Source organism: Choloepus didactylus, chromosome 21, assembly GCF_015220235.1.
Source record: "Choloepus didactylus isolate mChoDid1 chromosome 21, mChoDid1.pri, whole genome shotgun sequence".
NCBI classification, from domain to species: domain Eukaryota; kingdom Metazoa; phylum Chordata; class Mammalia; order Pilosa; family Megalonychidae; genus Choloepus; species Choloepus didactylus.
The window spans coordinates 30,421,988-30,449,671 of NC_051327.1; the positions used below are offsets into that span (position 1 = coordinate 30,421,988).

At 39.5% G+C, this 27,684-nt stretch overlaps 1 protein-coding gene across 1 annotated transcript in view; it reads right to left on the reverse strand.

Annotated features, from left to right (window-relative positions):
• LOC119517074 (CREB binding protein) overlaps positions 1-27,684 on the reverse strand; it is a 179,598-nt gene that overhangs the window by 117,547 nt on the left and 34,367 nt on the right. Inside the window, 1 exon segment of the mRNA XM_037813571.1 lies at positions 16,999-17,711. Coding sequence (XP_037669499.1) covers positions 16,999-17,711 — 713 coding nt within the window.

Sequence of the window (27,684 nt, forward strand, 5' to 3'; positions counted from 1 at the left end):
ATGGATCAAAAAAAATGAACCATCAATATGTTGCATACAAGAGACTCATCTTAGACACAGGGACACAAAGAAACTGAAAGTGAAAGGATGGAAAAAAATATTTCATGCAAGCTACAGCCAAAAGAAAGCAGGTGTAGCAATATTAATCTCAGATAAAATAGACTTCAAATGCAGGGATGTTTTGAGAGACAAAGAAGGCCACTACGTACTAATAAAAGGGGCAATTCAGCAAGAAGAAATAACAATCGTAAATGTCTATGCACCCAACCAAGGAGCCACAAAATACATGAGAGAAACACTGGCAATACTAAAGGAAGCAATTGATGTTTCCACAATAATTGTGGGAGACTTCAACACATCACTCTCTCCTATAGATAGATCAACCAGACAGAAGACCAATAAGGAAATTGAAAACCTAAACAATCTGATAAATGAATTAGATTTAACAGACATATACAGGACATTACATCCCAAATCACCAGGATACACATACTTTTCTAGTGCTCATGGAACTTTCTCCAGAATAGATCATATGCTGGGACATAAAACAAGCCTCAATAAATTTAAAAAGACTGAAATTATTCAAAGCACATTCTCTGACCACAATGGAATACAATTAGAAGTCAATAACCATCAGAGACTTAGAAAATTCACAAATACCTGGAGGTTAAACAACACACTCCTAAACAATCAGTGGGTTAAAGAAGAAATAGCAAGAGAAATTGCGAAATATATAGAGACGAATGAAAATGAGAACACAACATACCAAAACCTATGGGATGCAGCAAAAGCAGTGCTAAGGGGGAAATTTATAGCACTAAACGCATATATTGAAAAGGAAGAAAGAGCCAAAATCAAAGAACTAATGGATCAACTGAAGAAGCTAGAAAATGAACAGCAAACCAATCCTAAACCAAGTAGAAGAAAAGAAATAACAAGGATTAAAGCAGAAATAAATGACATAGAGAACAAAAAAACAATAGAGAGGATAAATATCACCAAAAGTTGGTTCTTTGAGAAGATCAACAAGATTGACAAGCCCCTAGCTAGACTGACAAAATCAAAAAGAGAGAAGACCCGTATAAACAAAATAATGAATGAAAAAGGTGACATAACTGCAGATCCTGAAGAAATTAAAAAAATTATAAGAGGATACTGTGAACAACTGTATGGCAACAAACTGGATAATGTAGAGGAAATGGACAATTTCCTGGAAACATATGAACAACCTAGACTGACCAGAGAAGAAATAGAAGACCTCAACCAACCCATCACAAGCAAAGAGATCCAATCAGTCATCAAAAATCTTCCCACAAATAAATGCCCAGGGCCAGATGGCTTCACAGGGGAATTCTACCAAACTTTCCAGAAAGAACTGACACCAATCTTACTCAAACTCTTTCAAAACACTGAAGAAAATGGAACACTACCTAACTCATTTTATGAAGCTAACATCAATCTAATACCAAAACCAGGCAAAGATGCTACAAAAAAGGAAAACTACCGGCCAATCTCCCTAATGAATATAGATGCAAAAATCCTCAACAAAATACTTGCAAATCGAATCCAAAGACACATTAAAAAAATCATACACCATGACCAAGTGGGGTTTATTCCAGGCATGCAAGGATGGTTCAACATAAGAAAATCAATCAATGTATTACAACACATTAACAAGTCAAAAGGGAAAAATCAATTGATCATCTCAATAGATGCTGAAAAAGCATTTGACAAAATCCAACATCCCTTTTTGATAAAAACACTTCAAAAGGTAGGAATTGAAGGAAACTTCCTCAACATGATAAAGAGCATATATGAAAAACCCACAGCCAGCATAGTACTCAATGGTGAGAGACTGAAAGCCTTCCCTCTAAGATCAGGAACAAGACAAGCATGCCCGCTATCACCACTGTTATTCAACATTGTGCTGGAAGTGCTAGCCAGGGCAATCTGGCAAGACAAAGAAATAAAAGGCATCCAAATTGGAAAAGAAGAAGTAAAACTGTCATGGTTTGCAGATGATATGATCTTATATCTAGAAAACCCTGAGAAATCGACGATACAGCTACTAGAGCTAATAAACAAATTTAGCAAAGTAGCGGGATACAAGGTTAATGCACATAAGTCAGTTATGTTTCTATATGCTAGAAATGAACAAACTGAAGAGACACTCAAGAAAAAGATACCATTTTCAACAGCAACTAAAAAAATCAAGTACCTAGGAATAAACTTAACCAAAGATGTAAAAGACCTATACAAAGAAGACTACATAACTCTACTAAAAGAAATAGAAGGGGACCTTAAAAGATGGAAAAATATTCCATGTTCATGGATAGGAAGACTAAATGCCATTAAGATGTCAATTCTACCCAAACTCATCTACAGATTCAATGCAATCCCAATCAAAATTCCAACAACCTACTTAGCAGACTTGGAAAAGCTAGTTATCAAATTTATTTGGAAAGGGAAGATGCCTCGAATTGCTAAAGACACTCTAAAAAAGAAAAACGAAGTGGGAGGACTTACACTCCCTGACTTTGAAGCTTATTATAAAGCCACAGTTGCCAAAACAGCATGGTACTGGCACAAAGACAGACATATAGATCAATGGAATCGAATTGAGATTTCGGAGATAGACCCTCAGATCTATGGCCGACTGATCTTTGATAAGGCCCCCAAAGTCACTGAACTGAGTCATAATGGTCTTTTCAACAAATGGGGCTGGGAGAGTTGGAATATCCATATCCAAAAGAATGAAAGAGGACCCCTACCTCACCCCCTACACAAAAATTAACTCAAAATGGACCAAAGATCTCAATATAAAAGAAAGTACCATAAAACTCCTAGAAGATAATGTAGGAAAACATCTTCAAGACCTTGTATTAGGCGGCCACTTCCTAGACTTTACACCCAAAGCACAAGCAACAAAAGAGAAAACAGATAAATGGGAACTCCTCAAGCTTAGAAGTTTCTGCACCTCAAAGGAATTTCTCAAAAAGGTAAAGAGGCAGCCAACTCAATGGGAAAAAATTTTTGGAAACCATGTATTTGACAAAAGACTGATATCTTGCATATATAAAGAAATCCTACAACTCAATGACAATAGTACAGTCGGCCCAATTATAAAATGGGCAAAAGATATGAAAAGACAGTTCTCTGAAGAGGAAATACAAATGGCCAAGAAACACATGAAAAAATGTTCAGCTTCACTAGCTATTAGAGAGATGCAAATTAAGACCACAATGAGATACCATCTAACACCGGTTAGAATGGCTGCCATTAAACAAACAGGAAACTACAAATGCTAGAGGGGATGTGGAGAAACTGGAACTCTTATTCACTGTTGGTGGGACTGTATAATGGTTCAGCCACTCTGGAAGTCAGTCTGGCAGTTCCTTAGAAAACTAGATATAGAGTTACCATTCGATCCAGCGATTGCACTTCTCGGTATATACCCGGAAGATCGGAAAGCAGTGACACGAACAGATATCTGCACGCCAATGTTCATAGCAGCATTATTCACAATTGCCAAGAGATGGAAACAACCCAAATGTCCTTCAACAGACGAGTGGATAAATAAAATGTGGTATATACACACGATGGAATACTACGCGGCAGTAAGAAGGAACGATCTCGTGAAACATATGACAACATGGATGAACCTTGAAGACATAATGCTGAGCGAAATAAGCCAGGCACAAAAAGAGAAATATTATATGCTACCACTAATGTGAACTTTGAAAAATATAAAACAAATGGCTTATAATGTAGAATGTAGGGGAACTAGCAATAGAGAGCAATTAAGGAAGGGGGAACAATATTCCAAGAAGAACAGATAAGCTATTTAACGTTCTGGGGATGCCCAGAAATGACTATGGTCTGTTAATTTCTGATGGATATAGTAGGAGCAAGTTCACAGAAATGTTGCTATATTAGGTAACTTTTTGGGGTAAAGTAGGAACATGTTGGAAGTTAAGCAGTTATCTTAGGTTAGTTGTCTTTTTCTTACTCCCTTGTTATGGTCTCTTTGAAATGTTCTTTTATTGTATGTTTGTTTTCTTTTTAACTTTTTTTTCATACAGTTGATTTAAAAAAGAAGGGAAAGTTAAAAAAAAAAAAAACAAGGAAAAAAAAAAGATGCAGTGCTCCCTTGAGGAGCCTGTGGAGAATGCAGGGGTATTCGCCTACCCCACCTCCATGGTTTCTAACATGACCACAGACATAGGGGACTGGTGGTTTGATGGGTTGAGCCCTCTACCACAGGTTTTACCCTTGGGAAGACGGTTGCTGCAAAGGAGAGGCTAGGCCTCCCTATGGTTGTGCCTAAGAGCCACCTCCCGAATGCCTCTTTGTTGCTCAGATGTGGCCCTGTCTCTCTAGCTAAGCCAACTTGAAAGGTGAAATCACTGCCCTCCCCCCTACGTGGGATCAGACACCCAGGGGAGTGAATCTCCCTGGCAACGTGGAATATGACTCCCGGGGAGGAATGTAGACCTGGCATCGTGGGACGGAGAACATCTTCTTGACCAAAAGGGGGATGTGAAAGGAAATGAAATAAGCTTCAGTGGCAGAGAGATTCCAAAACGAGCCGAGAGGTCACTCTGGTGGGCACTCTTACGCACACTTTAGACAACCCTTTTTAGGTTCTAAAGAATTGGGGTAGCTGGTGGTGGATACCTGAAACTATCAAACTACAACCCAGAACCCATGAATCTCGAAGACAGTTGTATAAAAATGTAGCTTATGAGGGGTGTCAATGGGATTGGGAAAGCCATAAGGACCACACTCCACTTTGTCTGATTTATGGATGGATGAGTAGAAAAATAGGGGAAGGAAACAAACAGACAAAGGTACCCAGTGTTCTTTTTTACTTCAATTGCTCTTATTCACTCTAATTATTATTCTTGTTATTCTTGTGTGTGTGCTAATGAAGGTGTCAGGGATTGATTTGGGTGATGAATGTACAACTATGTAATGGTTCTGTGAACAATCGAAAGTACGATTTGTTTTGTATGACTGCGTGGTATATGAATATATCTCAATAAAATGAAGATTAAAAAAAAAAAAAAAAAGACATAATGCTGAGCAAAATAAGCCAGGCACAAAAAGAGAGATATTGTATGTTACCACTAATGTGAATTCTGTGAAAAATGTACAATGTTTTATACTGTAGAATGTAGGGGACCTAGAGATACCAATTAGTGGAGGGGGAATGATAATCTAATAAGAACAGATAAACTATAGAGGGTAATCTCAATGTTATGGGAATGCTCAGGAATGATTATGGTTTGTAAACTTTCTTGGATATAGTAAAATCATGTTGGAAGCAATAGAGTTATTTTAGGTTTTTTTTTCTCTTATTCCTTTGTTTTCTTAGGGGTTGTTAATTTTCTTGGGGTATGGTAGGAACATGTTGGAAGCAATGTAGTTATTTTAGATTATTTGTTTTTCTTACTCCTCTGTTTGGACATGGTTTATTAATTTTCTTGGGGTATGGTAGGAACATATTGGAAGCAAAGTAGTTATTTTAGGTTATTTGTTTTCCTTAATCCATTGCTTTGTTTGAAATGTTGTGGGGTTTTTTTGGTTGTTGTTTGCCTGTTTGTTTTTAATTTTTTGATAAACAAAGTTAAAAAATTGAAAAAAAATCAGTAGAAAAATGGGAGCAAAAACTAAATGACAAATAGGGTGGGATGGGGGATGGTTTGGGTATTCTCTTTTCACTTTTATTTTTTATTCTTATTCGGATTCTTTCTGATGTAAGGAAAATGTTCAGAAATAGATTGTGGTGATGAACGCATAACAAAAAAAAAAAAAAGCCTACAACTTAATATCATACTTAATAATGAAAAACTGCAAGCTTTCCTCCTCAGATCAAGAAAGACAAAGGATATACGATCTCCACATTAGCAACAAACAAAAGAAACAATGATCCAGAAATCTAGAAATTAAACAAATGGAAATGAGAAACTAAGCAACCTGATTTTCATACTTATTATAAATCTAAAGAAATGGACAAATAGATTAATGGAATAGAGTAGAAAAGGACCAGTTAGTAAATAATTTAGGCTTTGTAGGTCACATATTGTTTTGATCCCATATACTTGTCTTTTTGTTGTCATCTTATTTTTTGTTTTATTCTGTATTTAACAACCCTTTGAAAATATAAAAAAAAACATTCTTAGGTTGTAGGCCATAGAACACTGGCCCATAATGGCCACAGAGTGCTGGCCGGCCTCTAGACTAGAGAGTTCAGAAACAGACCCAACCTTATCCAGTGAATTCCATTCCCGGTTATTTATCCAAGAGAAATGAAAACATGTATCGACATAAAGACCTGTCCAAAAACATTCATAGACACTTTACTCGTAATAGTTCCAAACTGGAAACCACCTAAATGTCTACCAATAGGAGACTGGATAAAATTGTGGTATATCCATACAACAGAATAGTATTAAGCAATAAAAATGAACTACTGATTCATGCAACATTGATGAATCTCAACTATGTCACAAGCAAAAGAAGCCTTGCCAATAAAAAAAGTACATAATGTATGATTCCATTTATATGAGGTTTGAGAACAGGCAAAACTAATCCCTGGTGAAACAAACTAGCAGTGATTGTTGGGTGTGGGGCAGGAATTAAGGAGATGGGTACAAAGGAACTCTGGGGAAATGGAAAGGGGTATGGTCATGCAGATATATGAGTTCTGACAAAAGCATCAAACTGTAAAACTTAGGATCTGAACATTTCACTCTTTGTAAATTATACTTCCAAAAATATTAAAAGTAAAACAATAAAATAGTTTAGAAACTAACAGTTTACCTTCGGTTGGTAAAGTAACAAGTATGACTGGTTTTGCTTTTTTTCTTTTTTGGGTTTTTTTAAACTTTTTATTTTGAAATACCTTGAAACTTACAGGACAATTATAAAAATAATACAAACCCCATACAGAGAACTCCAACATACTCCTACAACCCAGATACCCAGATCCACCAATTTTAATATTTTGCCACATTTGCTTTACCATTCTACCCATCCATCCATCTGTTGGTCTATCAATTCATTTTCTGAACACTTAAGTGTAGGTTGTATACATGCAACTGTACTCTAATTTCCGTCTCTGTGAGCTTGCACATTCTGATACTTTTTTTGTTGTTAACATGAGGTTTAACCCTCTAAATCTATAACAATATCATTTGTTTTGACACCAACTTAACTTCAATAGTATACACAACTTATGTTCCTATACCCCTCTGCCCCACACCTTTATGTAGTTCTTGTCACAAATTTCATGTTCATACATTAAGAATTCCAAACCACTGATTCATCATTACATTTTATACATTTACCTTTTAGATCCTATAGGAAATAAACAGTGGAGTTACAAAACAAAAATACAACAGTACTAGCATTTATATTTAATCATGTTCTTACCCTCAACAGAGAGCTTTAAATTACTGTCTAGTGTCCTTTACTTTCAACCTGCAGAACTCTCTTTAGTTTCTCTTAGAGGGTCTGTCTAGTGGTGAACAAGTCCCTCAGCTTTTGATTGTCTGGGGATGTCTTAATCTTCTCCTGAATTTTGAAAGACAGTTTTACCAGATACAGAATTCTTGGTTGGCCATTTTTTGCATTCACCACTTTAATGCAAAAGAAGTCATCTCGCTTCCTTCTTGGCTTCCAAGGTTTCTGATGAGAAATCAGCACTTAATTTTACTGAGGCTCCTTTGTACATGACAAGTTGTTTCTCTCTTGTGGCTTTCAGAATTCTCTCTCTATCTCTGGCATTCAAGAGTTGCATTATAATATATGCCACAGCATGGGTCTATTTAGGTTTATCCTGTGTGGAGTTCACTGAGTGTCTGGGATGCATACATTCATGTCTTTTGTTAAATTTGGGAAGCCTTTGGCCATTATTTCTTTGAACATTCTCTCTGCCCCTTTGACTCTTTCTTCTCCTCCTGGGACTCCCATAATGTGTGTGCAGGTTTGCTTGATGGCATCCCACATGTTCCTCAGGCACTGTTCACTTTCCTTCACTCTTTCTTCTTTCTGCTCCTCAGAATGAAAGATTTCAATTGCCTTATCTTCAAATTCTCTGATCCTTCTGTCAGCTCCAATAAGCTGGTGAATTCCTCTAGGGAATTTTTAATTTCTATTACTATGGTCTTCAGCTTTGTTTGGTCCCTTTTCATATTGCTTTCCTGATTTCTTTTAGTTTCTTATCCATGTTTTCCTTTACCTCTTTGAGCACATTTAGGACCATATTTTTAAAGTTTTTGTCTGCTATGTTGCTGTTCTGGTCCTCCTCATGGATGGTTTCTAATGCTTTAATTTTCTCCTTTATCTGGGCCATCACTTCCTGTTTCTTTGTATGTTTTGTAACTTTTTGTTCAAACCTAGACATTTGGATATTTTAATGTGTTATGGCTGGAATTTAGACTCTGAGGTATCTGTTCCTTAAGCCTGTACCCAACTAGAGTTATGAATGAGTTTTCTTTGTGTGGCAGGAGCTAACAAAAACAAAAAGAAAACATCTTTCCCAGTTTTTGTATATTGACCTCTACAAGCAATCCCCTTCAGGGCTTACCCATACAATAAGTTTAGAGAACAGATCCAGGCCAAAGCTTAAGCTGAGTTTTTCCGGGCATGTGTATTGTCTTAGCTTTGGCAGGCGTGTGACCCTAGGGATTCCCCCATTTATAAAGATACAAATGTCTCTCTTCTTACCTAGGAAAGGGTTTCTTCATGGTCCTGGGAACTGTACTGTAAGTCCTACAGCCAGCAATCCCTTGCCCCAGGTGGTATGGCTTGACTGCTCTCCCACAGCCTTCTGGAGGAAAGTTCCAGCGAGCTGCCTTCTATACACAAGGCAAGTTTGAAGACAGCAAGTCCTTCAGCCCACCACCAGACAGATTGGGTCAGATCTTCATGTTCCTAGTACGTGCACAAGGGTTGATTTTGTTCCCTCCAGAAACAGTAGCAGGGACCCACACTGGAACCAGGGGCCTGCCGTATGCCAACCCAGTGAGGGGTGGGGAGGTCCAGCCAGGGTGTCAGGAGAACTTACTGCTTTTAAGTAGCCTGTTTCTTGATCTCGTGCTTACCCTGTTACAATAATCCTTTAGCTTTTTTTGGAGCTTTGTGAGATTTTCCTGCCAGTTCTTGCTGGTAGTTAAAAGATTTGGGGTTGGGGGTGGGGGGCGGTGCACGGAGCCCTGAAGCTTCTCACTCTGCCATCTTGACCGTGGTGGGCTGGAGCTGACTGGTTTTCTTACAAGTACTAATCTTCAAGGTGGTAACCTGGGAGACGTACAAAAGTCTCCAATGTTGCTACTGTGCAAAGCTTTCAATCACTTTGTGTTACAAAAAATAAAGTCACTTACAAAGTTAACTGGAAAAAAAGATACACAACTCCAACTCTGGCTTAAAAATTAATATCAAGTAAGACTGGGGTGATAAGATGGTGGATGATACTTTTTTTTCCTAGATTTTTCTGTGCTTTCAAATCTGTACAATAAACATCAACTACTTTTATTATTAGAAAAAATGTTCTCTGAAAACAGTAGAAAAGTAGTTTTATTATCACTGTAATTTTTTGTGGCCATCTCAAATCCTTCATTAATGAAACAGCTAGAAAAAATTGATTTGTCAGCTGGCTAAGTTTTTCAGTAAATGCCAGCACTGTGGTAAGGATTTTACACATATCATCTCATTTTTTTTGTTCTTTTGTTTTGTTTTGTTTTGTTTTTAAATAGGAAATTTACAAAGTTGTTATGAGTTACAATACCATAGTTGTATATCAGTTATTTTCTTACTGTGAAGGATGCTCCACCATTTCAATTCTCTTCTTCTAGCTATTCTAACACTCTAGCAACTAAGAAAAAGAAAATTATATAGAGATTCAGTATTCATAATCCTTTGTTTAATTCCATCTTGTCTGTTTCTACCCCTTCCTCTAGTTCAATCACTTTCCCAATCTTCAGGGATGTACAGGCAGTGACCATCCTAACTTGCTCATTTTGAAAAGAGGTGTCAACGTTACAAGAAAAGGGAAGTCATTGCATTTCCATCAATTCTATAAGGTAGACATTACCCCCTTTTAATCTAAACAATTCTCAAAGGTAGATACTCTTATCATCCTCATTTAAAAGACAAATCTAAGACCCAGAGAGGTTAGGTAATTTTCCCACAGCTCATAATTAGTGGAGCCCAAGTGTGCCAGAAGCAACTGACTCCAGAGCCCAGGCCCTGCTCTTGAGCCCTTCACTGTGGTGCCTTTGTGGAAGGCAGTCTCAGCAACTGCTGCTGCACCCTGAACCTCACCATCGGTGCCGAGCACCATGCTAGCCACTCAGTACACACACACATAATCCTCATTTAATTAAACAGTTTTACAAGAAAAAAATTTCATGGGTAATTATCAGGGGAAGTGAGGCACATCCTGAATCACACACTCGAAAGGACAACTATGATCATTTTTCACTCAGTTACAAGACGATTGAACCAGTACAAAACTACTATTTCTGCCAAAAACCTGTGCCTATGAGTTACCTACATCCCACATCACACTAAGTCAAAGTTATCAATCTTTTCAGTCTATAAACTGACAAAATATTTCCGTTGCCATCTTTTTAAAAAGGCCAAATTAGAATTTGCTTGATATAAAATTCCTTCATTTGAATTATTGTAAGGATCAAATGAGAAAATACATGAAAAAGTAAAAAGCATCAGACAAATGCACAGTATTATTTCTCTTACTGTTAAATATTAGAAATTTCCAAATACCTTTCCAAAATAGAGAAGGTGGAACAGTCATCTTTGAGTGGATGTGGTCTGTGACCAGCACATCAGCACCACTTGGGGACCGGTTAGAAATGCCCATTCTCAGGCCTCATCCCAGATCTGCTGAACCAGAAACTCGTGAGGGGGTGGCCAGTCAACTTCTACCCAGCAGCAGTGACCCCAGATGTTCAAGCTGGAGAACCACCACTTTATAGCAACTGACCAAAACATTAGCCAATTCAGTCCAGGGGCAGGCAGGGGGGTCTCAATCAAAATCAAAATCTTTATTCCTTAGGGAGAGCCCCAGGTTAAAGCAAGCTCTATACTGCTTGGCCAGATACTGTACATCAAAAAACCTTCCTCTTGCTGCCACTGTCCCTGTGCAGAACAATAACGCTCAACAACTTCAGTGTTGTATGGTTTCTAATGCCCACTTAAAATGATTACTTTTGTTTTCTTTCTAAAGGACAATCATTTGGGCTACTTTCAGTAGAAAACTAGAACATATTACCAAAAAAGATAACATTAGGTTTTGCTACTGTTGAAATGGAGAAAATATTTTTCTTGGTTTCTTCAATCATATCATGCCCTGTTTGTTGCTGAAATGGCTTATGTTCCTTACTTAAAATACTTTAAGACTCATGCAAAACTAGAAATGAGAAAGGAGAAATAATCACATACACTGAGAAAGTTCAAGAGAGCTAATGATCAATTACACTACTAATTAGTGGGAAGCAAAAATTCTAAATGGAATACTAGTGAATAAAATTCAGCAATACATTAACTATTAATTTCACAATTATAGGAATAGTTAACTTTGGCATTAGGAAACCTAGTGAGATAACATCACAAAAATAAAAGGGAAAAATCACAGGGTAATTACCATAGGTTGAAAAGGAATTTGATAAAATCCAACATCTAATAAATGAGGACTAGATTACTCCTCAATTTAAAAAGAAATATATGGTTGACTGCAAACCAAAGCTAATATTATGCTTAATAATAAAACACTAGACATATCTCCATTTAAATCAGATACAAGTCAGGGATACCCAAGAACATAAACACTGGTCAAAATACTGGCAAGGAAGACAACAAGCGTATCAATAACGGAAAAGATGACTGTCAACTTGGAAAATCCAAAGAAGCACCAGAAAAAGCATTAGAACAAATAAGATAATTCTATACAGAAACCAGATTCCAAAGTGACACATACACATCAACATCTTTCCTATATTAAAACAATATGCAGTTAAGATAATGAAACAGAAGAACTTGCCCCCAAAAGCAACAAAAGAACACAGACATTCAGAAAGAGCAGAAAGGTGTATTACCTATATGAAGGAAACTACACAATGCTCTAAGCAACATAAGACTCCTTGAAAAGACATAACTAGTCTCTACAGGATAAGAAGACTAAAGAAGCCACAAAAACTGTTAAAATATCAAATTTCTCCAAAAATGATTTATAAAATTCAATACAATACCAATCAGAATGCCAAGATTTGCTTTTGGTTTTAGGAATTTGATCACAGTTCTAAAGTTGGTCTAAAGCAGTGGTTCTCATCCCTGGCTACCATGAAAACATCTGAGGAACTATAAAATATATTAATGCCCAAGTCATACCCTCAGGAGATTCTAATTTAATTGGTCTGCCATGGGGCTCAGGCATCATATTTTTAAAAACTTCCCAGGTAATTCTGGTGCGCAGCTAGGACTGAGAACCACACATCTTAAAGAGTAACTTACAAGAATGACAAGGAAAGTACTGGGAAAGAAAAAGGATGAAAGGCAACAAGTGCAATCATATATTAAAAATCATTAAACAGCTAGGATAATAGTTGACACAGGAATAAAGAAATATCAATGGAACGAGGGAAAGAATTAGACCCAAACCCTGTACATATGAAAACGGAATTAAGTATACACCAAAAATGGTATATCATATCAGTGAGGAAAAAAGATGGATTGTCAATATTTAAATAAATGGTACTGGGACAACTATAATTTGGGAAAATATACAGCTGGGTCTCTAAAGCCAAAAAAAATTCTGGAGTAACTTCTTTATCCAAGGTATAAAGGAAAAAATTCAGGAGACTACTTCATAATTTTGGAATAGGAAAACCATTTCTAAACATGACATAAACCCAAAAGCCATAAAGGAAGTATTAGATAAATGTGTTTCTATAATAACTGAAAATATTCATTTGGTATTATATTGCAAACTATCACAAACTATCATACTGCAAACCTGTGTGGCCATATTCCTGGTAAAACAGGTATTGGCAAATAAATAAGGGGAATAAAAAGCACATAAATTTATCAAAAGGCTTACTTTTAATATACAAGGAGTTTTTACAAACCAACAAGAAAAAAAATGGGAACCAACCAGGAGAAAAATGGTAAAGGATATACATAAGCATTCACAAGATACAAACGTCAATGAACATATGAAAAGAAATTCATAACAAAGAAAAGCAAATTTTAAAAATGAAGGCTTCTGCCTAATAGAATGGCAAATAGTAATAATAATAATGATAATATCCAGCGTTGGTGAGGATTAGGGGACAGAACTCTTTCATTGTTAGTGAGGTTTGATCTACACAATATTTTTGGAAAGTATTTGGTCATATCTAAGCTTATTAAAAATGTCAATATTCTTTAATGCTGAAACTCCACTTCTAAGAATGTATCCAGCAGATACACTGATTCAACCCTACAAAGATGTTCATAAAAGTATGTTCAATGCAAAATCATTACAACAGTAAAACACTGGAAACGACCTAAGTGTCCAGCCAATAGGACACTAGTCCTATAAATTCAGGTACACCCAAATGAGGGCCTACTACCATATCTATTAAAAATGACTGAGCACTATCTGTAACATGGAACAATTCCCAACTTTCATAGTTGAATGTGATGGGGGGTGGGGGTGTACTATAGATTCACAGAAAGATGTGTATACTGGACTACTCTATGGTTAAAGGAGAGATCGACACACACACACACACACACACACACACACTCCTCTATGCCTATATACTCATTGACCATCTCCCGCAGGATCGATAAAGCAGGAGTTGCCTTTGGTGAGAAAACTGGGGAGAACCAGAAATCAAAAATTAAGGGAGATTAACTTCCCAGATCTTAACCTTAGTGCCGTGTTTTGGTCTGTTTGGGGTTTTTTTTGTTTTGTTTTGGTTAAACCATGAGCATGATTACTTTCTAAAAACAAAACAGAAAAAAAAAATCCCACCAAGTCTTTGACCTAGTAATCTCACTTTTGGGAATCTATCCCATGATGCATGAGAACAGGCCTATTCTAGGATATATATCCACTACAGCACTGTTTGTACTAGTAAAAACTTGGAATTAATCCAAATGTTCTCCATCAGGGGATTAGATAAATAAATTATGGTGCATCACATAATGGAATACACTTTACTATCAGCAGAAAAAAACAAGAAAAATCTGTGTGCACTGACATGGGAAGACATCTAAGGTACACCATTAAGTTAAACAGCAAGGTGCTTATGTAGGTTTGCTGCATTTTGTATTTAAAAAGGGGGTGTGTTAATAAATACATCTGTAGAAAGGTTATCATCTGTAAGAGGTGTAAGTGTGGCTGCTCTTTTTCTATTATTCAGATTATTTTATAGGGAATATGTATTTCCTCTGCAATGACAGTTTTAAAACAAAATTATCTTTTAAAAAGCTTCTTTTCCCTTGTGTGCATTTTTAAATCTTATTTGTTACACTAAAGTTATGTTACAGAGAAGGAGTGGCTTAAAATGAATTTGCCTCCTGCTTTTGCGATTTGCCCACCGTCCGCCTGTGTCCCACCCAAAGGGCATGACAATGACAAGCCTTTCAAAATGTCAGGCCTTCCCCCAACCCCCATGATCATCCTTTGGAGATAGCCACAGGAAACAGACGACTGCCCCACAGCACTGGTGTGGCTTACTTTTCAAACAGTGTACTCTGAGGAGGTGATGTTAGAAAGATCACTCTGTACAAAGGAAGAAATCCAGGATGGAATGAAAAACCTGGGTGGGCAGAGGACCAGGAAATGATAGGGACACAACCAGTAAATCCAGACTGTGGAGACTTTCCAGGAGGAAAAAAAAAAATAATCAGTTTCTTCAAAAATAAATTATAAAGATATTACAGATTAATAGATTCTTAAAAGACATCAATCAATTGAAATAAAGATTACTCAGATTTTGAATTAAAAATCTGTAAAAACAAATTATGAGATGAGACAAGTGGAAATTTAAATATTTAATGGACATTTGATGACATTATTAAATAGCTCATTTTTTTTTTACATGTGATAATGGTAATGAGTTTAGGTTAAAAAAAAGTTTAACTTTCACAAATATATACACATCACAGCAGCTCTCAAAAGTGTGGTCCAGGGACCTAGACCCTTTGGGGGCTATGGGGTCAAAATTATTTTTGTAAAACAATCAGACATTCACCTTTTTCACCCTCGTTTTGTCACAAGTCCACAGTAGAGGTTCCCAGAAGCTTCAAGACATGTATAATCTCACTGTTCCAGTCAGCTAACAGAATGTATGCTTGTGTTTTAAAATTCCCTGTTTTAATATCTAATAAGGTAAATATCGATAGGTATCATCCACATTTAAAAAAAAAAAAAACTACTTGAGGTCCTCAATAATTTTTAAGATTATTCAAGGATCCTGAAACCAAAAAGTTTGAGAACCACTGCAATATACTATTATATCTACTGTCACGTATGATTTAAATTCTCCAAAATAAAAAGTTGTTTTTTAACAATTGAGTATTATGGAATGGAACAGTGAGGGAATCAGCAACAAACAAATATCAATTCTACCTAGGAATCATAAAATCCATTCGAAATCCCCTCTCTATCCCAGACTCTAAAAGCCACATACAGACCCTCTTCAAATGCAAGATACAACTAAAATTCAAATTCACATTCCCCTCTACTAAAGTTTCAAAGGAGATAAATGCTATTTTAACGTTGGAAATTATTTCACATTAAGTTAAAAAAAATTCTTCTCCTTATCTAAGAGAGTCACAGGACTTTGCATCCCTCACCTAACACAGCAACCTCGTGGGGAAACTTGTGTTCTACTTATTTCTCCCTTTCCCTTACCAAAGACAAACCAAAGCCAAAGAACAGCCCAAACTGTTTTTCTGCTCCGGAATTTGCTGAACCAAACAGTGCCTAGACTCAGTGCACTGGTGACTACGCTGAGAAACCTACCACAGAGCTCCTGCAGCATTTACTTAGTAGCACTCGGCCTGCACTTCTTTCTCTGTGCTCTTCCTCCCCATCAACTGTCACCTTTTTTGGCTACCTCACACCTATCTAGGGATCTGCCCTTCCTCTTCTCCAAAGCTCAGATCCTACACTGCCCACTGGGCACACGGCTGGTGACTGCGAAGCCAGCTAACCCTTTCCCTGGAGCGGAGTCTCCACCTTGCACAGGCCTCAGGGTCACCTGGGGGGCTTCTTACACCCACGTGGCTGGCCCCCCCTCCAGAGAGTCTCACTTAGTGGGTCTGAGGTGAGGCCTGAGAACCTGCAATTGTGACAGACTCTCGGGTGCTGCTGCTGCCGGTGGCCTGGAGACCACACTCCGAGAAACCTGCTCCAGTTTCCTCTGGGACCCCCTGCCCCTGCCAACTCATCCTGGTTAAGTGACAAGAAGCTGACCAGCTCAGAACCCAGCTTCTCCATCAGTAAAATGGAAACTGACAACAGATGCCTCACCAGGTATTTGTAAAAAGGAAGACCATGTATAGGAACCCGTACTTCTCAGCTGGGTAAAAAGGAGGTAAACACCCCTCAGCAGATTCACTGAGGTAAAACAAGGCGGATTCCAAAGCAGAAGTCTCCTCTTTCGACCACATGGTCACACTTGCATACATTTTCCTCAGAGGATAAAAGTCGGCGGCATGTCCCTACACCTCCAACTGCCCGACTGGCCATTCTGCCGGTGGTTCTTTGAGGATTCTCATCTTAAGACCTAGGGCAGAGACCTTTTCATCCCAGAAAGGTCTCCAGGTAACAAATCTGTCTCCTCCCAGTATGAATGGTGTGTGGAAAGCCTGACAGGAGAAATAGGAACGTGTCGCCCCGTCCTGCTTTCACGAGTTCCTTGGAGGGAAAAGCCTGTGGTTAGGTAGGAAGTGCTCAAAGCACACGAGCCCACTTACCTTGGTCATGCCTCCCGCCTGTGCGGTGTTCAGTCCCGCGTGACTGGCCATTTGTGGTGACACCTGCGTGAGAGTTTCAGCCAGCACGCTGCTCGTGGCCCCCTGCATGGCTGGGGCAGGGTATGGCATCCCAGTTCCCCGTCCTCTGCCGGCAGCCCCCAGGGATCCATTCATGACTTGCGCCTGCCCTTGCTGGGCCTGATTCATTAAGCCGTGGCCCGAGTTGCTATTGAGGAGGCCTGGATGGGTCTGGTTGAAGTTAGTGTTCATGCAGATCCCAGGTCCAGTCTGAGCCGTGGCAGGGCTGCTGGTTGCCAGCCCCACTTGTTTTTGTGCTTGCGGATTCAGCGCCTGGGAAGCAGGCGGGGTGGGCCCTGAAGTGCTGGCTGCCTGTTTGGGCAGGCTGGGGGCTGAAGAGTCCCCCTGGTTCAGAGGGCTCTTGCCCATGCCACCCAGGCTGGCCATGTTCGCACTGCTCGGCTGCCCCTGAGCCTGGCCACCAAGGCCCTGCTGCACGGGGCTGCTAGCACTCACATTTCCTATTGCTGGATTGATACTAGAGCCGCTGCCTCCTCTCAGAAGCTCCGACAGTTGTTTATGTTTGGAAGCAGCATCTGGAACAAGGTTCCCACTGTTCAAAAGGCCTAATTCTCCTCCATTGGGAATCAGCTCATCGGGAAGATCATTTTCCAAGTCAAACAATGATCCAAAATCTAGAAATTAAACAGAAATGGAAATGAGAAGCTAAAGAACTATAACAGCTCTGCAAGTGTCCTATGTTGCTATGACCTTAATCTAAAGGGGCACATAACCCAGAACACGAGCATGTCTTAAGAATAATGGCAAAATGATCTGAAATTTCATTTAGGAAAATAAAACAGGAATATTTTTCAAATTCTGAAAAAGGAAGAGTTAAACAGACATGAGAGAGGGACAAACCCTGAAAGACTGTATCATGTATTCTAAAGCAATAATTTAATAGTGTGGCATGAAGACAAATGCAGAGATACAGATTAAAGGAAAACAGTGGGAAGTCCAAAAATTCACTAAGTTATAATGTTAAAATGTTCTAACAGAAAATGAGATGAGTGATTTCTTAGAAGTGTTGAAGCTGCAGAAATAATGTTTTTAAGAGTGACATATACAGAAATTAGAAATAGTTTAAAATAAAAGAAAATAAGAGCTTATGAGTCCACAAAAAGATGAAGAGCACACCAACTCCAAGTATAAATGGACAAAGGACATGAGCAGGTAACTAACACAAAGGAAGATAAAATAGCAAACAAAAATCAAACACCGTTCCTGGTAATAGAACAAAAATTAGAGCAATCCCTTCTCCTGGTCCTTCTCAAAGTGACATTCCTTTACAAGTCCTCTATGTATGTCATCTCTTCTCCATCACTCCCAGTGCACTCTTCATTCCACAACAATCAGGCTACACCTTTGTGTGCAAGGACTAGATATGCAGAAGTGTGTACATCATAGTATTATCTGCAACAGAACAAACAACATCTAGAGGCAGTTTAGCATCACAGTTACAGAACCAGACTGCCTGTTCTGGAACCTCAGCTCTGCCTCCAGCTCCCCACTTACGATCTGTATGACTTTGGATAAATTATTTTTTCGTGCCTCAGTTTCCTCATCCAGAAATTGAGGGTGATAAGAGCTCCTAAACCCATAGGGATGTTATAAGGATTAAATGAACTAATAAATGTAAAGCACTTAGAACAGTGCCTGTATGTCGCAAATGCTCAATAAGTATTAGCTATTGTTATTACTGTTAGCCAATAACAGGAAGGTTTAATAAAATACTATATATCTATTAAAATAATTATGAAGACCATGTAGAAGTGTAGGAAAGTATGTATTGTATAAAAACATATGCAAATGAAAAATGTATGTAAAATGACACAGGGAGTAAGACTAGAACTAATTAAAAATACATCCAGTGAGATATAGGTTTGTATAGGTTAGAGTGAAATAGCAACACATCCCAAAGTAATCTGGGTGGAGAATAAAAATATATATGCAGGGCCCCCTGAGGAGCTGGAGGAAAAAAATGCAGAAGTGTTACACTTCCTCACCTGGATTGTTGCTGATGTTCTCACTAACATTGAGGACTGATGGCTTGGTATGCCGAGCCCTCTGCAGTGGAACTTGCCCTTATGAAGCTTGTTACTGCAAAGGAGAGGCTAAACCTGCTTATAATTGTGCCTAGGGGTCTCCCTCTGAGTGCCTCTTTGTTGCTCAGACGTGGCCCTCTCTCTATAAGTCACCTCGGCGGATGACATCACTGCCCAACCCCCTATGTGGGACCTGACTCCCAGGGGTGTAAAGCTCCCTGGCAACATGGGTTATGACTCCCAGGGATGAATCTGGACCCGGCATTGTGGGATTGAGCACATCTTTTTGACCAAAAGGGTGAAGTGAAATGAAATGAAATAAAGCTTCAGTGGCTGAGAGATTTCAGATGGAGTCGAGAGGTCACTCTCGACTTACGCACTATACGGATAACACTTTTTAGGTTTTAATGTACTGGTATAGCTAGAAGTAAATACCTGAAACTGTCAAACTCCAACCCAGTAGCCTTGACTCTTGAAGACGATTATATAACAATGTTGTTTACAGGGGGTGACTGTGATGGTGAAAACCTTGTGGATCGCACTCCCTTTATCCAGTGTATGGATGGATGAGTAGAAAAATGGGGACAAAAACTAAACGAAAAATAGGATGGGATGGGGGGGATGATTTCGGTGTTCTTTTTTACTTTTATTTTTTATTCTTATTCTGATTCCTTCTGGTGTAAGGAAAATGTTCAAAAATAGATTGGGATGATGAATGCACAACTATTATGATGGTACTGTGAACAGTTGATTGTACACCATAGATGACTGTATGGTATGCGAATACATCTCAGTAAAACTGAATTTAATTTAAAAAAAAAAATGTCCAAATGAACAATGGATGAAAAGTAACATGTCAAAAATAAAAAATAGTTTTACTGGCAAAGAGGTAGAGTAATGGATATGGTGGCTTTTTTTTTGTTTTTAATTTAACACAACCTCCTTCCCCACACCCCCATCTCTCTACTTCCTGCTGCCTACTTTTAGAGAGCTGAAAACATCTTTCCCACTGGGGCTGGCCCTAAAGACTGCTTACCCCACAACTCCTCCCCTTCTCTGCCGGCAAAACCAGCCTGTTTCCAGGATGGCTGCCATGGCCAACCTCTAGGAAGGACACTTTCCTCGAGTGGACAAGCCCATCACCATGGTCATGTCTGCCCTGCAAGTGATGCCATCCCAGCTAAAGGAATACGAAGGTAAGTCTGCTAAGACTGCTCTTGAAAAGGTCTTCTTTCCCAATAATAAGGGATGCTCATAAAGAAAGACCCCTTTTCTTTACTAGATTCTTCAAAGAACTGGGGCAGCCGTCCTTCATCTGGAGAGGAGCCACTGTTCACACATTAAGGATGCTGGGTCAGAAAAGAGAGCCACTGGGCTGGTGAAGACATCTCTGAGATACTCAATTCTCCGACCCTAGAAGCCCCCACTTTCAGACTTCTTGTTTTGTGAGAGAATTCATTGCCTATTGTTTAAACCATTTTAACTGGAGTTTAATATTGTTCATGTCACTTGCTGCTGAAAGCATACCGAAATGTGGCATTACGTCCATGGATGAAGTTCAAACTCCCAGTGCGGCACACAAGGCCATGCAGAACACAGCCCCTGCCCATTTCTCAGTCCTCCTTTCCCCCAACACCTTCTATGGCACCCGACTCTCTAGCCACAGCACAGCAGGCTATCCCTATAGCAGGATCTTTCTTCCTGATGCTCTCTCTCTTGGTTTAGAAAACTCCAACCCAACCCCAAGCCCAACCCAGAATGGACCAGCCTCAAAGAGCTCAGTGTCTATGAAGCTACCTCTGCAAAGATGACCAGGCCCTCTGTTCATTTTCCACCCTCATTCTCTGTGCACACAAGCCTAGCAAGCCATCTCTAACACATATCTAGTGCCTAACATACTAAAAGAGAATGGAGTTCACTTGCCAAACACACACACACAAACTCACTTGCCATTTTTGCAGAACCATGTGAGAGTAAGTTGCAGGCAATATGATCCTTTCCTCCTAAGAGGAATGTGCCTCCTAAGAACCTCCTCCTACATAATCCCAGTACATTTATCAAAGTCAGGACACTCAACATTGACACATTACTTAATATGTTGCCCTTACTCAAATGTCACCAGCTGTCCCAATAATGTCTTTTACAGCATTTTTTCCAAAATCCAATTCAGGATCACAGTACACATGGGTGTCATGTCTTTTTTGTCTCCTTTAAGACAGCTTCTCAGACTTTCATTGTTTTTCAAAACTCTGGCATTTTTGAAAAGTACAGGCCAGTTACTTTGTAGAATATCCCTCAGTTTGGGACTGCTTCCTCATGATTACTGGACTTGTAATTTTGGGAGACATGAATCTGACTCTTGGATACAGAAGATAGCCCAATGAGAGTGTACCTGACTAGGGACTGAACCTGTCTGCCCACTATCCAGCTTCTGAATTCTCAGTACAGTACATTCTTAGAATGTTGTCCTGAGTTTGAAGATTCATTAAGGTCTCCAAGTGCTAAAGAAAAAAAAAAAAAAAAAAAAATCCCAAATCCTCTTCAACCTGTTTATGTTTGCTGCCTTTCAGGCTTTGGCCACATACATGCAGTACTCTTTAAAGAAGAAAAAAAAAAAAAATCAGTTATTTTTCAATGCAGTGCTCCTTAATCCATACGCATAAAAATGAGACTTCACTGAACCAGAAAGAGCTCAGTTTTCCTTCCTACTGGCCTGGGTTGGGGCTGAACAGACCACATTAAACACTGTAAACCAGAGCAGCAAATGAGCTCCAAATATTTTATGTTGAAAATCTAGGATGACCTGTAGAAGTTCTCTTAATTGGCTCTTCCAAGGGTCCCTAAGCACTTTTCCTGAGAAAGGAAAGGGCAGGCCAAAGGGCAGCGGATAAACCCAAGAACAGTTAAACAAAGGAGGGTGAGGGTCCCTAGTTCAATGGATTACAATGGAAAAAGAAAACTATGAAGCTGAAACACATGAGTTCAAATCCTGACTTTATCAATTAGCCATGCATCCTTGGGCAGATTGCTTAGTTTTGTATCTTAATTCCCTTATCTGTAAAACAGAGATAACCATGTCCCAGGGTGACATGACAAAAGATGGACTGGCATGTTTTGTGCCATAGGTTTTGGTTATTTTATTATATTTTGCACAAACATTGTTATTCTAAACATTTTTTAACTTTAAAACTTCACCCACTGAGGGAGTCAGAAAGACGGCAGCTAGGTGAGACAGAGCAAAAATTACCTCCATGGAAAACACTAGATAAAAAACCAGAAAGTGACCCAGAACACCACTTCCAGAGCAACACCAGCCGGATAAGGTCTGCTGAAGACACAGGGAACGTGCATTTGGTGAAACCAGGAGTCTATATTCTGAAATGGGTGAGTGAGTCGGCTGAGTCCCTCGGCCACGCTGCAGTGTGGAGCAACAGTGGGATGGCGCTTTAAAAAAAAAAAAAGAAGCCCAAGAACAGCTGCAGATAAGATGGGAGCGGTCTGGACTAACGCCTTGGGGTCGGGGGTGGAGGATACCCCTTCCCACACCCACTGCTGATTGTCTCGGGTCCAGGGGAGCAAAGGGGAGCCAAAAGGAGAGAAAAAAAAAAAACAAAAAAAAACACATGACTTGCAGCCGTCTCCCCAGCAGGCGGGGCTACTGCCGCCCGGGGCCGAACACACAGCACAGAGCCGAGCCAAGAAACCCAGCCTGACAGGGAGTCTTTCCCACACGACACAATATCGGCCATGGACAGTGGCCTTGAATACACCCACAGCTGATTGTCCCGGAGCTGGGAGGGCAGAGCTGTGCGGAAAGGGGGAAGTTAACGCGTCCCATTCAACCATCTTTGAAGCGGGCTGGGAACGCCCCCACACAGCCCGGCGGCCCAGGGCTTCCCTGGAGACCGGCACTCACTTGTGACGTGGCACGGCCCTCCCCCCCTCAGCAGAGGTCCTGGAAAAGCACAGCAGGGAGGGGGGAACCGCTCGGAAATCCCAGGGAACCTACGCCAATACCAAGGACTTTTGTGTCAGCGGCAGAGAACAGCCTTAAATCTCCGGGAACACCTGGGAGGTTTGATTATTAAACCTGCCCTTCCTCCCTAACCACTCAGGCACACGCCCCTCATTGAGGGCAGACAGCACCGACAACACACCCAAATTAAGTGCACCAATTGGACCCCACAAGAATCAGATCCCCACACACCACAAAGTTGGGGAGAACTGACTGGAGGGGAATAAGTGACTCATGGACACCATCTGCTGGTTAGTTAAGAGAAAGTATATGTTACCAAGCCGCAATTCTAACAAATTAAAGATCAAGTAAAGCAAATGCCAAGAGGCCAAAAACAACAGAAAATCTTAAAGCATGTGATAAAACCAGACGATGTGGAGAACCCGACCCCAAACACTCAAATCAAAAGATCAGAAGACACACAGTTCTTGGCCCAATTAATCAAAGAACTACAGACAGGCAATGAGAGCCTGGCAAGGGATATAAAGGACTTGAAGAAGAGCATGGCACAGGATATAAAAGACATAAAGTAGACCCTAGAAGAGCATAAAGAAGATATTGCAAGAGTAAATAAAAAAACAGAAGATCTTATGGAAATTAAAGAAACTGTAGGCCAAATTAAAAAGACTCTGGATTCTCATAATACAAGATTAGAGGAGGTTGAATAGCAACTCAGCCTCCTCGAGGAGCACAGAACAGAAAATGAAAGAACAAAAGAAAGAATGGGGAAAAAAATTGAAAAAATTGAAGTGGATCTCAGGGATATGATAGATAAAATAAAACGTCCAAATTTAAGACTCATTGGTGTCCCAGAAGGGGAAGAGAAGGGTAAAGGTCTAGAAAGAGTATTCAAAGAAATTGTTGGGGAAAACTTCCCAAACCTTCTACACAATATAAATACACAAAGCATAAATGCCCAGCAAACTCCAAACAGAATAAATCCAAATAAACCCACTCTGAGACATATTCTGATCAGACTGTCAAATACTGAAGACAAGGAGCAAGTTCTGAAAGCAGCAAGAGAAAAGCAATTCACCACATACAAAGGAAACAACATAAGACTAATAGTGACTACTCAGCGGCCACCATGGAGTTGAGAAGGCAGTGGCATGACATATTTAAAATTCTGAGAGAGAAAAATTTCCAACCGAGAATAATTTATCCAGCAAAACTCTCCTTCAAATTTGAGGGAGAGCTTAAATTTTTTCACAGACAAGCAAATGCTAAGAGAGTTTGCTAATAAAAGACCTGCCCTACTTCAGATACTAAAGGGAGCCCTACCGACAGAGAAACAAATGAGAGAGAGATACAGAGAATTTCAACAGACATATATAGAATATTACATCCCAGGTCACTGGGACACACGTTCTTCACTAGTCATCACGGATCTTTCTCCAGAATGGACTGTATGCGGGGACATGAAAACAAGCCTCAATAAAATTAAAAATAAAAAAATGAATTTCTTCAAAGCACATTCTCTGACCACAATGGAATACAAATAGAAGTCAATAACCATCAGAGACTTGGAGAATTCACAAATACCTGAAGGATAAAAATGAGGGGGAGATGAAAACATTCCCGGATAATCAAAAGCTGAGGGACTTCATCACCAGTAGATCAGTCCTAAGCAGGCTGAAAGGAAGGGACACTAAACAGTTGACTGAAACCACATGAAGAAATAAAGATTTCCAGTAAAGACCACATGGTAATTATAAATACCAATACTACTGTATTGTTGATTTATAACTCCACTATTTACTTCCTACAGGATCTAAAATACATAAACTGTAATGATAAATAGGTGGTTTTGGACTCAATGTAAAATATGCAATTTTTGACAAGAACTACATAAAGGTGGGGGAATGGAGGAGTACAGGAACACAGTTTATGTGTCCTATCGAAGTTAAGTTGGTATCAAAGAAAAACAAGATTGTTATAGAGTTAAGATGTTAAATTTAAGCCCCATGGTAAACACAAAGAAAGTATCAGAGAATATGACCAAAGAGATGAAAAGTAGAGTAGGGGTTCCAAGAAGTGGGGGAAGGGGCAATGGGGAGTTAAGAAATGAGAGTAGGGTTTTTGTTTCGGGTGAAGAGAAACTTCTAGAAATGGATGGTCGGAAGGTGATAGCATTGCAACATTCTAAATGTGATTAATCCCACTAATGGAATGCTAGGGAGGGGTGAAATAGGAAGATTTAGGCTATATATATATCTTTCCACAATTGAAAAAAAAAAAAAATAAGACAGTCTAAATAGATGACAATTAAATGCCAAGGATGATCCTGGATGGGATCTGAGGTCGGAGGAGAGGAGGCTCAAAGGGACACAGATGGGACACAAGAAAAAAAAAAAAAAAAGGAACTATAGAATGTAAGCTTTATATCAATGTTGAATTTCTTGAACTTCTTAGCTGCACTTGATGACATTACATAAAATAATGTTCTTGTCCATGGGAAAGATATATGTGAATTATATTGTTTGTTCAAAGATATGTGCAGCTTGCTCTCATATGTTCAGAGGACAGAGCAATAGATGATGGGTGTTAGGGAGGGAGGGAGAGAGGGAGGGAGAGAGGGAGGGAAAGAAAGAGACGCTGGTGTGACAGGATCTTAAAGGTATCGGGGGAGGGGGGTCAGGTATGATGGAGTTCTATGTATGGGGTTTGTACTGTTTTTGCAACTGTTCCTATAAGACTGAACTTATTTCAAAATAAATTTATTATTAAAAAAACAAAACAACAACAAAAAAAAGCTTCACCCACCATCTTGCCACCACCAAATTTACCAATTTTCATTTACATTTTATTCTAGTTCACATCCAAATGTATGTCATCTTTACAGTTGGAAGCAGTGCATTTTGTCTTGGGTGCATTTATTTGGGGGTGGGGAGAACTTTGTATGGCCACACTTTGTCCACCCTGATCACTTTTGCTCATCCTATTTCAGTCCAAACACATCTCACACCCAGTCAGGTGGGGAGAGGGCTGACTAATTCTTAAGTCCCCACCTACAGGTATAAACACAAACGAACATGTGTACAACCAAATATACTAGGTGTGGTTTTCAAAAAAGACAACAGACTGCGTAGGGTTTGTAGAAGACACACACATGCCCTACCATCACCCTTCTTTTCACCATTGACTGTCATCACTTTTACCTACTCTCTAGTAAAAAAAAAAATGACAAAGTAGAGTAAAGAAGGAGGCCAGGCTATTGCAACATAACACAGCTAGGCTTTCTACACACCAAAGTGTCCCAACCCAGGAGCTGAGCAACAACAATCCGAATCATCGGACGTTCCTAAGATCCAAAACTGAGAGCTACTACTTCCAATCCCAGAGAAATGCCTTCCTTTCTGCCAATGCTATCTCAAGGGCATTTCTGCCATTTTTTCCAGTGGCAAAGCAAATATACTAAAACAAACAGATAAATAATAAAAGCCAAAGAATGAGATGCAACATCAGCTAGGGACCCCTGTGAGAGCAAAGCTAAAGGACGCCAGCCTGAGGATGAGATTCGCAAGCACCCTACTTTCAGGGGCTTTGCCCTTAGCAGGAGACTTTGCTGTCACAAGCCAAATAACAGACACCGCTTGTCACATTTCCACAGCTAGGGACAGGAATTTTCTCTCCTTTTTGTCTTCCTGGCAACCAACCCAGGTCCACCCCTTTCATTGAGCTGATCTGAGAGAAAACAGAAGCTTCCCAGTCTCCTACAAACTCACAGACGGCCGGAGAACCTTCCAGTGAGGAAGAGGGAACACAGTATGCATGCGCTTAGGGAGGAGAGAGTCACAACGGCACGCAGCCAACCTCAGGACACTTCATCGGCCAAGACGACAAGGATGCCTGGCGTCTAGACCAGCCTGCACCCAGCAGGTCGGGCCTGGGGTGGCGTTCCACCTCCAAACACGCACCCCACACAGGTTCCAAGAGCAATTCTTACTGACACCACTATCAGAATTCAATTTTACCTTAGAAGGAATGAACTACTTAGTATTCAGTGTACACTGAAAACGGCTTTTCATTTTTTAGAATCAAATACCAGGTAGGTGGCTGAATCAACCTGCCCGGCCAATAATATCTGAAAATAGTTTCATTTGAAAATGGTTATCAAGTTCATCAACTAAGGAAATCATCCACAAAACACCTTTCTTCAGGTTTTCTCTTATCATAATACCTTAATTTTTTTCTTAGAATTGCATGTGGAACCCCAAATTCTGGTCTTCAAAATGCCTTGGTATTTACAGAATTTATTTTTCTGTCAAATCAGTTTATTATACCCTCCACTGGCCATCAGTATAAACTCTTTTATACTCCATAAACCTAATGAATGAGGCTTGAAATCATCCTATCCACTACACATTTTAAGTCATGAGGCTATAAACTCCATGAGGGTAGAGATCAGGTCTGTTTTGCTCACCACCATCTACCGCAGTGCCTGGCTTCAAATGCTTAGCATATATTAGGCACTCAAAAAATATCTGTAGGCTTCTGGGAAGCTGGCGGATTAGGAGAGACAGAGCAAAATTCCTCTCCATGAAAAAC